This window comes from Salvelinus namaycush, chromosome 4, assembly GCF_016432855.1.
Source record: "Salvelinus namaycush isolate Seneca chromosome 4, SaNama_1.0, whole genome shotgun sequence".
NCBI classification, from domain to species: Eukaryota; Metazoa; Chordata; class Actinopteri; order Salmoniformes; family Salmonidae; genus Salvelinus; species Salvelinus namaycush.
This window is the reverse complement of record NC_052310.1, coordinates 6,515,492-6,528,417: the sequence shown is the minus strand read 5'-3', so window position 1 is coordinate 6,528,417 and position 12,926 is coordinate 6,515,492. Positions and strand designations below refer to the sequence as shown.

The window sequence follows — 12,926 nt, the reverse complement described above, 5'->3', positions numbered from 1 at the left end:
AAAGGCAATACAATATTTTTTTTGTCTCAGAAATATCCGGACTAAGTCGTTTAAGTTATGCTAGAATATATTAGTTAGACACAAAAGGTTTTAGACCATAGCACTCAATCAGAAACAATGACACAGTAATGAGACACACTTTAACTATGAAATGCTGTTACCTGGGACTACCTTATTTGAGGTTATATCTAAATTAGAACTGTAATGTATGCGAATTAGCAAACGCTTTTTTTTCTCTTATTTTTTTTTACAGGTGGCATGGGTGGTCCCGGGAATCGAACCCACTATCCAGGCGTTGCAAGTGCTATGCTCTACCAACTGAGCTACAGAGGACCATTATGAATGTAATTAAATTTGTTCACATACGCATGGGAAAAAATAAAGGGAAATGAAATATGCAAAACCATAGGAAACATATTTTTACACAAACAATACATTGCAATACAGTATTTGGCATCAACATTTCAATTCCATTTCTTCTGACGTACAGAAAACACATCAGTCTAATATATTTGTAAATGCTGTGAGAGTTACCAACAATCTAATAACACAATGAACCTCTACAAAAAAAGGCAGGCATGTCATCAATTTAACAACCTGCAGGCATGTTGCAGACACCTAGTCGCCAAAGTAGCCGACCAATACAAAACCTCTTACCTACTCTCCCTCTCTTTACCTCTCAGCTAATCGCTGTCAAAAGATATATTAGCAGGAGCCAACTCTACTTTTAACTATTGAGAACCGACCTCAGATAAGTTTAATGGCCTTGCCTTATCTAAAGCCTCGGTGTGGTATCAGGTAGAAGCAATAGAGAATTACAAACTTCGAACAAGACATCTCTTTGTGGGGGTGGTAGAGTTCTTTGAATGTAAAATGTTTGCGACAAAATAGAAACAAACGACAAAACTAAATCATTAAGAATGAAAATGAATCCCGTGTCCGATGGAGGACAGGAGCCATTGTTTGTAACAGACAGAGAGGAGGACATGTTGGGTACCGTGGACGCCGCCATCTTGTTGTTGACCTTTGACTTCAGGTCTCGTAGAATGACCTCTCGACCTTCTTGGTGACGCTGCTGGTGCCGGCCACTTGCATGCTCCTCTGCACCACCTCCTTCGTCACATGACGAGTCACCATGCCGCTGGTCTCTGTGTGCTGGGTCGTCTTCCCCACCATCATCATACCATCTCCTAGGGGGAGGAGAGGGGGTTAGAGAGATGCTGTGAGTGAGATAGAGAGAGTGAGTGTGAGAGAGAGAGAGAAATGCTGTGGGAGAGAGAGAGAGAGAGAGAGAGAGAGAGAGAAAAATGCTGTGGGAGTGAGAGAGAGAGAGATTAAATTGATACACTACCTGAGTAGTATGGGTCGTTGATCATGGTGTGTGTGACGTTGGTGTGTGTGCTGCCCTCTGTAGGAAGTTGGTACACATCTCTCTTGGTCAAGGACTGACTGCTGTACTGAGACGTACCGCCTAGACCTCCTAGTTGAGACATACCGCCTAGACCTCCTAGTTGAGACATACCGCCTAGACCTCCTAGTTGAGACATACCGCCTAGACCTCCTAGTTGAGACGTACCGCCTAGACCTCCTAGTTGAGACGTACCGCCTACAGAGGGGAGAAAGAGACAGAATCATACATTAGTATACAATTCAATTCCAAATGTACAAACGCATAGAACACTGGCTTCTAAATATGAAACCCAGTATGGTACCTGTAAAGTGAGTCCCGAGTACCGAAACCTTATTCATTTCAATTTAAGCACTAGATAAAACCTTAGATAAAAGAGACTCTTGTAGGACTCTGTCCTCTTTACCGTCATCCTGAGACTCGATGGTGATAATGCCCTCCCTCTCGGGGCCGAAGCCCTGGGTCGTCCTGGCCTGAACTTTGAACTTGTACGGCATGTTCTCACTCAGGTCCGGAACTGTCAGACTGGTCTCAGCGCTGTCACCGCTCACCTGGAAGGAACGCATGTCACCTGGGAGAGGGGGGGTGGAGATGAAGGGGGAAAGTGGGGATCAGACTAGGAAATTAAAGTGGATATAAATATGAAAGTTAAAGGTCATTTGATTAGCATTGTCCAATAACAAGTCAAAAAGACCTAGAGATTAACAAAATAGAAGAGTCTTTGATTTTGTCTCTCGAGATCACGTCAATGTATAAATTCTAGCAAATGACTGTTGACAAAAATCTCTACAATCCCCGAAAACTGATCTGGAGTCAGTGTTCAGTCTCACCTCCTCCGTGCAGATGTTCACAGGTGACCACGTAGCCCAGGATGTCTCCGTTGGGTTTGCGGGGTTTCTCCCAGCTCAGCTGCAGTGCCTCGGGGGACAGAGCTGTGAATACCAGGGGGCCTGGAGCACTGGGGGTACTGAGAGTGAAGGGAGAACCTGAGGGAGACGGGGGAGAAGGGGAGTTAGAGAGGAGAGGTGGAGAGAGTTAAGGGACAGAGCTGTGAATACCAGGGGGTCTGGAGCACTGGGGGTGCTGAGAGTGAAGGGAGAACCTGAGGGAGACGGGGGAGAAGGGGAGGTAGAGAGGAGAGGTGGAGAGAGTTAAGGGACAGAGCTGTGAATACCAGGGGGTCTGGAGCACTGGGGGTGCTGAGAGTGAAGGGAGAACCTGAGGGAGACGGGGGAGAAGGGGAGTTAGAGAGGAGAGGTGGAGAGAGTTAAGGGACAGAGCTGTGAATACCAGGGGGTCTGGAGCACTGGGGGTACTGAGAGTGAAGGGAGAAACTGAGGCGGGAAGACAGAGCGAGTGAGAGAGAGGGGAGAAAGAGAGAGAGAGCGTGAGGAAGAGAATACATGGAGGGAGTGAAGGAGAGACCAAGGAACAACGGATTGAAAGATAGAGGTAATTGGAGAGAGAGAAAGTAAATGTAGATTAAACCGGAAACAGAGAGCTAGAGGTCAGAGATCAATCAGCTAACCAAAGGAGTGAGGATAAGAGGGATCCACAATGGGGGGCAAAGATGTATAGCTGATTACCTGGCATTGGGCTGAGTGGTCTGTATAGCTGATTACCTGGCATTGGGCTGAGTGGTCTGTATAGCTGATTACCTGGCATTGGGCTGAGTGGTCTGTATAGCTGATTACCTGGCATTGGGCTGAGTGGGCTGTATAGCTGATTACCTGGCATTGGGCTGAGTGGGCTGTATAGCTGATTACCTGGCATTGGGCTGAATGGTCTGTATAGCTGATTACCTGGCATTGGGCTGAGTGGGCTGTATAGCTGATTACCTGGCATTGGGCTGAGTGGTCTGTATAGCTGATTACCTGGCATTGGGCTGAGTGGTCTGTATAGCTGATTACCTGGCATTGGGCTGAGTGGTCTGTATAGCTGATTACCTGGCATTGGGCTGAGTGGGCTGTATAGCTGATTACCTGGCATTGGGCTGAGTGGGCTGTTGGGGTCGACAGCTGACTCTATGGTGATGACTCCCTCCCTCTCCGGTCCCCAGCCTTCCTGACTCTGAGCCTTCACCTTGAACAGGTAGGAGTGGTTAGGCAGCAGGTCCTGCACCACCACGGAGTTGTCTGCGGGGCTGGACATGTTTATACGCTTCACATCACCTGGATAGAGAGACAAAGGGGGTTAGATTACTGTAAAGGGATGCTGGGACAAGGCTATGAGATCTAAAACAGTTGATAGGATTTGAAGAAAGCCCTATCAGAAGTCTTCACGGATATTCCCGAACCCGATTACCCGAGGTCCGACCCAGTATAGTAGTTGACCCTCGGATCACGCTCGGCAGCCAAGCACCTCGGATCGGTTTGGTAATTTGGAAAATACTGGCCAGATCCAAAATTATATGTGAAGAGGAAAATATCCTGATGAAATTAAATATCCTAGGATTTACATTTGCTATGCATGGCAGTTGATTCAGTCAATAGCATTAATGTCTCTCCTCCACCTGTCTGCCTTGAGGTCTCTTTATAGCAAACTTGCATCATTGTTTCCACTGGAGATATGGGATCAGCAATATGGTGCTATTTCACATGAGGCGTGGTGGTTACTTAGGAACTCTTGTCGTTCGCAATGGATGTAAAACACTGTTGATGTCGGATTGGAATTTCACGGATCCTATTCAACCAAACCTGACAACTGTGTTCACAGGTTCAAAATGAAAAACAATATTCTTCTTCTGCACATCAACAAAACACAATGTGTTTAGAATGTGACACAAATGGCCATGGGTCCATACCTCCATTGAGAAGCTGGTAGAGAACACAGTACCCTAAAACATCCCTCTCACAGTGGGGCTCCTGCCAGCTGATCTTCAGGGCAGTGGGGCCCAGGGCAGAGAACACCAGCCTGGTGGGGGTGTCAGGGACCCCAGGGGCCAAACGAGCGTCTGGGGGGGGGGAAAAGAAAAATAGGTCAATGAGGGGGAGAGAAAGAGAGATGGGTCTAGGGAAGGAGGGTGGTTAGGGGTTAAGTGGAGTCAAAATTACAGGGGTTACATAGACTATTACAAGATGAGATAGGATTAATGAGAGGTGAGTGAGCGTGATGCAGAGAGAGAGCGAGAGAGCGAGAACTTTCCCTATCAAAAGAAACATACATCACAGCAAAAAATTGCTTCAGCAACACAAAGCCTTCCTGTCACACCAGCTATGGGCATGGTAAGCCCTACCATGAGGCCATACTGTATCTTTAGGCCCTGCTATTGTCCCAGTGGTGTGAGAGAGGACAGCTGAGTGTGCTGCAGACAGACAGACTCACCGTGGAGCACCCTGTCCAGGTTCAGTAGTGCATCGTTGACATCCTCAGACTGGGTCCTGGCCCGGAAGGCCTGAGACATACCGTAGTCGTACTGACTCTGTGTCTGAGTGGGACTGAAGCCATACGTACCTGAGAATGCACGGAGCAAGCAAAAATGGAGCAGGAGGAGGAGGAGGAGGACAGGAAAGGAAGTGAAAGAGTGGGAGAAGGAACAAAGGGAGGAAAAGGAAGGAGGACAGTGAAAGAGGCGAGGGAGGAGAGGATTGAAGTATGGAGAACAACAGGAGAAGAGAGCGACAGTCAGCATAGCGCCTGCATAGCTCTGTGCAGCCACCAACCCCAGTAATCGATAACAGATATCCAAGCCAGCCGCTTCATGCACCTCATCAGTAAGCCTGCTGTAGATGATATCTGTATATCTGACATTTATAGCCATGATTGATACAGACAAACAGATGAGCTTCTTTCAGGTTTTAACAGTAGAGGTCAGAAAGATCTGAAAACGATGTGATGGCATTTCCCTTAGCAAAGACCTCATAATCAAAGACCTCCTTGTCAAAGACCTCCTTGTCAAATACCTCCTTGTCAAAGACCTCCTTGTCAAAGACCTCATCTAAATTGGCTCGTTGTAGCCTCATGCCTCATGCCTGTGACCTGTGTCAGGGTGAACTGTAATTGATCAGCTCTTTACACTCAAAGAGCTGAAAATATGCTTTCAAATATGCTTAAACAAATATGCTTCAAATGAATCTAAATCTTACTTTGGCCATCTGTGTATCCAGACAATCCACTGGACAGGTCTCCTATGATGATGGAATCTCGGATGTTGTCATCATACTCATAGTAACCTCTGTTCTCTGATCGTTTCCTCATGACAACATTCTCCGTGCGCGTCCCGCCCCCAATCACCTGAGTGCGGGAGAGAGAGTTTCCTCCTGTAGGAGAGGAGGAGACCAGTGATGACGACTACCAAATACATAGAACCTGAACAATAGAATTCTAGCAAACAGTACATTCAGAGTGCAAGGTCGGCAAACTTCTGGTGTCAACACGTTTCCCATATAAACTCTAAATCTCCATGTTTGATGAACTCTGTACAGGGTACTGTTCTGGTGAAGACAAGCCAGCTGGAATTACTTGCCATATCATTGTAAGTCAACAGATAGATTCAAAAGCTGACACATTCTGCATCCATCCGTACCTTGTCCAGAGAGGTATGTTGTGGTGGACTCCATGGACATGGACCCCCCGGCCCCCCCTCGGTGGCTGGAGCTGAGGGTGGACATGGGAGACACCTGGCTGTAGCTGGATGAAGACATGTTGCGCGACATGGAATTATTTCCCCCGGGGAAGAGGAAGTTCTGTTCCAACCTGCCGTTCATTGGTTCTGAAAGACAAAGATGAGGAGAGCCAGAAGAGAAGAGAAAGAACATCAAGAACATTCTGGAACCCAACATAACTCAAACCAAACATTCTGGAACCCAATATAACTCAAACCAAACATTCTGGAACCCAACATAACTCAAACCAAACATTCTGGAACCCAACATAACTCAAACCAAACATTCCAGAGCCCAATATAACTCAAACCAAACATTCTGGAACCCAACATAACCCAAACCAAACATTCTGGAAGCCAACATAACCCAAACCAAACATTCTGGAACCCAAACCAAACATTCTGGAAGCCAACATAACCAAAACCAAACATTCTGGAACCCAACATAACTCAAACCAAACATTCCAGAGCCCAATATAACTCAAACCAAACATTCTGGAACCCAACATAACCCAAACCAAACATTCTGGAAGCCAACATAACCCAAACCAAACATTCTGGAACCCAAACCAAACATTCTGGAAGCCAACATAACCAAAACCAAACATTCTGGAACCCAACATAACCCAAACCCAAACATTCTGGAACCCAACATAACTCAAACCAAACATTCTGGAACCCAACATAACTCAAACCAAACATTCTGGAACCCAACATAACTCAAACCAAACATTCTGGAACCCAAACCAAACATTCTGGAACCCAACATAACTCAAACCAAACATTCTGGAACCCAAACCAAACATTCTGGAACCCAACATAACTCAAACCAAACATTCTGGAAACAAAATCATTGATTTAAGTACGTTAATAGCGGCAAATCACAACAAACTGCAAGAGAAACACCCACCTTAGACTGCACACAGGGACATACATACATTTGGTATCACCACTTTCACAGCCATGAGAAGCCTTTATACATAACCAGGTCACCCGTGATACAAAACAGTATTAGACGTCCATCCATGTCTGAAGACTTCAGGAGATGACGTGAAAACCGACCACTAGGGGCAACAGTGAGCGCTGTTACCTTCAGGTATGTTTGGGTTTTGCTAGGCCTTGTGGACGGGGATGGTGGATGGTCGTAAGCATCAAAAGGTGTAAAAGGTAGCATGTTTCAAATCCAGCAATAGAAAGTTGTTTTGGAGATTTTGTTTGTTTTAAGCCTATCCCAAACCTTAACCCTTACCTTAACCAGTCGGAGTTAATATCTAAGCCTATCCCAAACCTTAACCCTTACCTTAACCAGTCGGAGTTAATATCTAAACTTATCCCAAACCTTAACCCTTACCTTAACCAGTCGGAGTTAATATCTAAGCCTATCCCAAACCTTAACCCTTACCTTAACCAGTCGGAGTTAATATCTAAACTTATCCCAAACCTTAACCCTTACCTTAACCAGTCGGAGTTAATGCCTAACCTTAGGATTTTGAAGTTAATGCCTAAACGTAACCTTAAACACTTTGAAATGTTTCGTTTGGAACAACTTCGAAATTTGACATTGGAGAAACATGGATGAACGTGTAATTCTGACGTGAGACTGTGAGAGCTTGTTGTATATACAAGCCCTACAACCTGCCTCCTTCCCAGAGCATCTCTCCACATAGAGGTGTAAAGAGTGGAGACAGGAGAGACAGACAGGACAATCCTGTCATGACCATCAACTGGCGGTGGGGCAGTTGATGCCTGGAAGTGAAGACCCTTTTTGGTGGGAGGGTTGAGGTGCAACAGGGGGAGGCCAGACCAGAACCAGGGGTAGGGGTAGATTGGAGGACGGAAACATGATGTTGATTAGAGATCTGAAGACTTTGTGCAGACGAGAGGTGGTGGCATAGGGGGCACTGCAGCTGCATTGGGAGATTTGTGCCCGGCGTACACAGTAGCTGGCATGCCATCTCTGTATCTGTCTGTCTATCCAGGGCGGTCTTCACCTTGATGGGGTATCTGTGTTCGGCTGGGTCGAGGGGTCTCGTCGCTGCTGGTCTCTGTGTCTGTGCTGAGGTGGTAAGGGATCACATCCACATGCCTATTCCAGGACACCGAACGCAGGTCCAGCTTGGAACCCACCAACTTGATAAAGCCTTGTTATGGAGAGGAGAGGTAGGCGGAGGGGGGGGGGGGGGGGGGGGGGATTGATGGTTGGCATGGCATTTGTTTTTGTGAAGCGTGGTGATTAGAAGGAGTTGAGAGAGGAGGAAAAGGAGGAAGAGGAGGAGGTATGTAGATTCTGTGATATCTAAACTACAGAGCAATAATAGGAAAGGTTTGACTGGCATGATAAAGCCATGAAGAAGAATATGAAGACTGGCATGATAAAGCCATGAAGAAGAATATGAAGACTGGCATGATAAAGCCATGAAGAAGAATATGAAGACTGGCATGATAAAGCCATGAAGAAGAATATGAAGACTGGCATGATAAAGCCATGAAGAAGAATATGAAGACTGGCATGATAAAGCCATGAAGAAGAATATGAAGACTGGCATGATAAAGCCATGAAGAAGAATATGAAGACTGGCATGATAAAGCCATGAAGAAGAATATGAAGACTGGCATGATAAAGCCATGAAGAAGAAAATGAAGACTGGCATGATAAAACCGAAAGCCATGAAGAAGAAAATTAAGAAGAGACACCATTTTTGGATCTGATGGTCTTGTGTAAAATAAAGTCAGTTTGTTAAAAGATACTTCAGAGAGAGAGAGGGGGAGAAGGAAATAAATAAAGAGAAAAAATGAAAACGGAGACAGAAAGTGATAGAGAGAGCAAGAAAGAGAGCGAGAACAATGGAGGAAACCCTCCTGTCTGTCAGCCTCGACCGTGACACATTAAACCCTTTTTAGGTTTCTCTTTCTTTCTGCTTCAGTGAGCAGATGACTGGACTACAGAAGATGGATAGACATGTGTCTTTCTGCTGCATGGAACCCATCTATAACAGTCCTGTCCAGTCTGCATTCACTCGGTTTCCCTGAGCACTGAAGCTCACTGGCATCATGAGAGGGCTACTAGCCAATAAGTGTAAATCTTAAATAACAAGCTAACATGGGAAAAAAATCCCTTTGGTGATCAAAACAGATCAAAACAGTGAGCTTCATCCCCATTAGCTGTTACTTAGCAACAACTATTCTTCCTGGGGTCCACTCAAAAGACAATACAACTCCCAGTACATAACTGAAGCTAGACTGCAAAGAGACGCCAGGAAAGGTGGCGTAGTCTGCGGGTACCCACCTTCGTCTGAGACGCTGGGTCTCTTGGAGTCTGTTGGCGATCTCATGACCTCACTGCTGTACATCAGGTAGCCGTCGTACTCATCACCCGCCTCCGCGTCCACTATAGGGATGTCTGGGATGATAGGGACTATAGGGAGGAGAGGAAGAGAGATGGATTAACGACTCCATCACACCGACAGCATCATTGCGTTTTGGTACACCAGAAGTACATTGATTTCCAATGAAACACTGCGTTTGCCTTGCGGCATCGTGTCGCAGAGGAGGTTGAAGTGCGCTCGGCGTGGCGCACACGTTGGATTTATCGAACGTATGTATCAAACGGTATGAGTAGACGGCTTGAGAGAAATGGTAGCAGAAGGTGAATGTTGAACTTTTGTTGCACACATATCCAGATGATGATGTGTACTATTTTGTGCACCGACGCTGTCAGTGTGATCGAAGTGTAAGATAAGCTTCTCTTGAAACATTAGCTTTCTGGTTTGCTAGACACAAAAGTTTCAGCAGGTAACAGTCAAGATCATACTAGATGCTTTCTAGATGGAACATGTCTTCTGCTCTTATTTACTCACTGGACATGGGTCTGGTGGGCTGGGAGGCCAGGTTGATGGTCGCTTCTTTGAAGGGACCCCAACCCACGCTGTTCTTAGCCCGGACCTGATAGCAGTAAGTCTGGGCCGACTGCAGGTTCTCAATCAGCAACATCCTCTTCTTAGGGTTGTCTATCTTCACCTTCTTAGCTGCACCCATCGGCTCTACAAAGGGAAGCGAGAGGGAGTGGAGAAAGTGTTAAGGCTCGGACACACCAATAGCTTTTCCCGGCCCGAGAGTACTTAGCATCTCTAAACAGAGTGCCCGGGCCATAATTTGCGAACAGTGCAAACCAATTTTACATTAGAATAGCATGAAAATGTTGTCGGTCAGACTAAACACAGTGAGCCGAACGATTAGCAGACAAACGGCTGATCAACATTCGATGTGGTGTGTGTCGTCCTTTAGAATGTCTTAGAAGCACAGACATCACTCCGAGAAATTCTGAGATCATTTTGATTTGATCGGTCACTCACTCGTGTCGTCATTGATGGGCGTGTAGAGGACCTCGTAGGCGGTGATGACACCATTGGTCTCGGCAGGCTCCGCCCAGCTGACCTGAGTGACAGTTGGACTGATGACGTTAAACGCCAGACGACCGGGCTCACTGGGGACTGGAGGATAGAAAGTAGACCGGAAGTTAATCACAAGGTACGAAGGAAGAAAACGACCTACACAATGTTTGAGCTAGAATTGTAGTGTTTCAAAGAAAATATATGTAGTCCATCTTCGACAGGAACAGGATGTGACCTCACTCACCATCCTCCAGGGTCTTACAGGGCACCATGTCGCTGTAGTTTCCGTCTCCCAGGGCGTTGTAGCCACACACCTTCGTCTCGTAGTCACAATAGGGGTACAGGTTGGCCAGATCAGCATGGGTTGTCTTCACATTCATCGCAGGGGGGGCGTCAGCCTCAGGATCCCCATAGATCCAATGCTTCACCTGGTGACCAGGGAGAATGAACAATCATAAAGGGACCACAACCTTTATTTCTATATCTACTCCGGATATATTTTGTACGTTATATTTTCAAAGTACATTTTTAAAACAGCAATTCAAAGTTCAGTGAAAGCGAAGGAAAATAATCTCCCATTTTCCACCAGTAAAAGTTGCCAAGTGTGTAATCTATTGAGTTCCTCTGTTGATGACCGATGCTCCTTACGGAGTAAATGGTTTAAGTCAAGGTAAGTCCTGTACAGTGGCGGCTGGTGGAAGGAGCTATAGGAGGACGGGCTCATTGTAACGGCTGGAACAGAATGAATGGAACTGTATCAAACACATCAAATATATGTAAACCACGGTCGACTCAGTTCCATTTATTCCATTCCAGACATTACAATGAGCCCGTCCTCCTATAACTCCTCCCACCAGCCTCCACTGGTCCTGTATGACAGTTCCTTGTAGTCCAGAGGATTGAATCATGAGGGGGGTTCCTTACCTTGTAGTCCAGAGGATTGAATCCTGAGGGGGGTTCCTTACCTTGTAGTCCAGGGGGATGAATCCTGAGGAGGGTTCCTTACCTTGTAGACCAGAGGGATGAATCCTGAGGGAGGTTCCTTACCTTGTAGTCCAGGGGGTTGGATCCTGAGGGGGGTTCCTTACCTTGTAGTCCAGGGGGTTGGATCCTGAGGGGGGTTCCTTACCTTGTAGTCCAGGGGGTTGGATCCTGAGGGGGGTTCCTTACCTTGTAGTCCAGGGGGATGAATCCTGAGGGGGGTTCCTTACCTTGTAGTCCAGGGGGTTGGATCCTGAAGGGGGTTCCTTACCTTGTAGCCCAGGGATTTTCCTACGGGATCCCAGTTCAGGCGGATGCTCCGGGGGCCGGTGGCTTTGGCCTTCACGTTGGTGGGAGAGTTGAGACGACCACCAGGAGACGTGGCTGTCTGGTTGATGAAGCCCGCACTCTTCTCCATCTGGGCATTGTCTGGAAGTCCTGAGGGGATGGGAGGAGGGGGAGGAGAGGAGAGGGGTGAGACGGGGGGAGGAGAGGGGGGAGACAGGGGGGAGGAGAGGGAGGGAGGGAGACGGGGAGTGGCAAAAAGGGTTGGGCAACTTATTTTAGTGATGCACACTTCGTGCATCAGATTCCTTACAGATACCCAATACTGTGTGTGTGTGTGTATGTGTGTGTTTCAGTATCTGTTTCTGTGTGTATTACCTCCATCAGTAATAGTGACCATCGTCGTCTTCCTCTCTCCGACCACAGCTTTCGTACTGGGGTCAAACAGTTCCAGTTGGAAGGACTCTGGTTTCACCGGGCCAGGGTGAGAGCGTGGATCGATCACGATGTTCTTATCTGTTTCCCCGGGACCAAACTTTAGGGGGCCGGACAGCTCGAAGCGTTTAGCGTTGCGGGTCCTCCAGTGGACGGTGGCGGGCCCCTCCTTATTGCGGGTGCGGACCACGGGGATGGAGTAGGTTGGGTCGGCGGTGGAGAAGTTCTGGGTGCTCTTCATAAACATCACCACACTGGGCTCTGAGGGAAGCAACGGGAGAGGAAGTTTGTTACGGCCATGTTAGAAAGGAGGAAGTTATGGCTGGCTTTCCAACCACACATTAGCCAAGCTCTCAAACCCCATGGTAATAATGTCTGGGACATGTTGTGCAATTGTGTCCTGATGGAACAGAAACATTGCTACATTAAAACTCTGGGATAATGTAAACAGTATAGTCCTCTCACCTAGTTGGTCAGTGATGGTGAGAGTAGTATATAACCTCTCACCTGGTTGGTCAGTGATGGTGAGAGTAGTATATAACCTCTCACCTGGTTGGTCAGTGATGGTGAGAGTAGTATATAACCTCTCACCTGGTTGGTCAGTGATGGTGAGAGTAGTATATAACCTCTCACCTGGTTGGTCAGTGATGGTGAGAGTAGTATATAACCTCTCACCTGGTTGGTCAGTGATGGTGAGAGTAGTATATGACCTCTCACCTGGTTGGTCAGTGATGGTGAGAGTAGTATATAACCTCTCACCTGGTTGGTCAGTGATGGTGAGAGTAGTATATAACCTCTCACCTGGTTGGTCAGTGATGGTGAG

The 12,926-nt window shown here is 46.9% G+C and overlaps 1 protein-coding gene across 1 annotated transcript in view; it reads right to left on the bottom strand.

Annotated features, from left to right (window-relative positions):
* Nucleotides 1-1,032: 1,032 nt before the first annotated feature.
* LOC120045331 (integrin beta-4-like) overlaps nt 1,033-12,926 on the bottom strand; it is a 29,746-nt gene continuing 17,852 nt past the window's right edge. Inside the window, exons 24-37 of the mRNA XM_038990213.1 lie at nt 12,047-12,364; nt 11,655-11,821; nt 10,647-10,830; nt 10,364-10,501; nt 9,869-10,051; nt 9,298-9,426; nt 5,934-6,119; nt 5,494-5,667; nt 4,212-4,361; nt 3,391-3,579; nt 2,239-2,394; nt 1,815-1,979; nt 1,352-1,471; nt 1,033-1,190 (exon numbers count right to left, since the gene is read on the bottom strand). Of these exons, the coding sequence (XP_038846141.1) occupies nt 1,033-1,190; nt 1,352-1,471; nt 1,815-1,979; nt 2,239-2,394; nt 3,391-3,579; nt 4,212-4,361; nt 5,494-5,667; nt 5,934-6,119; nt 9,298-9,426; nt 9,869-10,051; nt 10,364-10,501; nt 10,647-10,830; nt 11,655-11,821; nt 12,047-12,364 (2,417 nt within the window). The remainder of the gene's footprint in view (nt 1,191-1,351; nt 1,472-1,814; nt 1,980-2,238; nt 2,395-3,390; nt 3,580-4,211; nt 4,362-5,493; nt 5,668-5,933; nt 6,120-9,297; nt 9,427-9,868; nt 10,052-10,363; nt 10,502-10,646; nt 10,831-11,654; nt 11,822-12,046; nt 12,365-12,926) is intronic.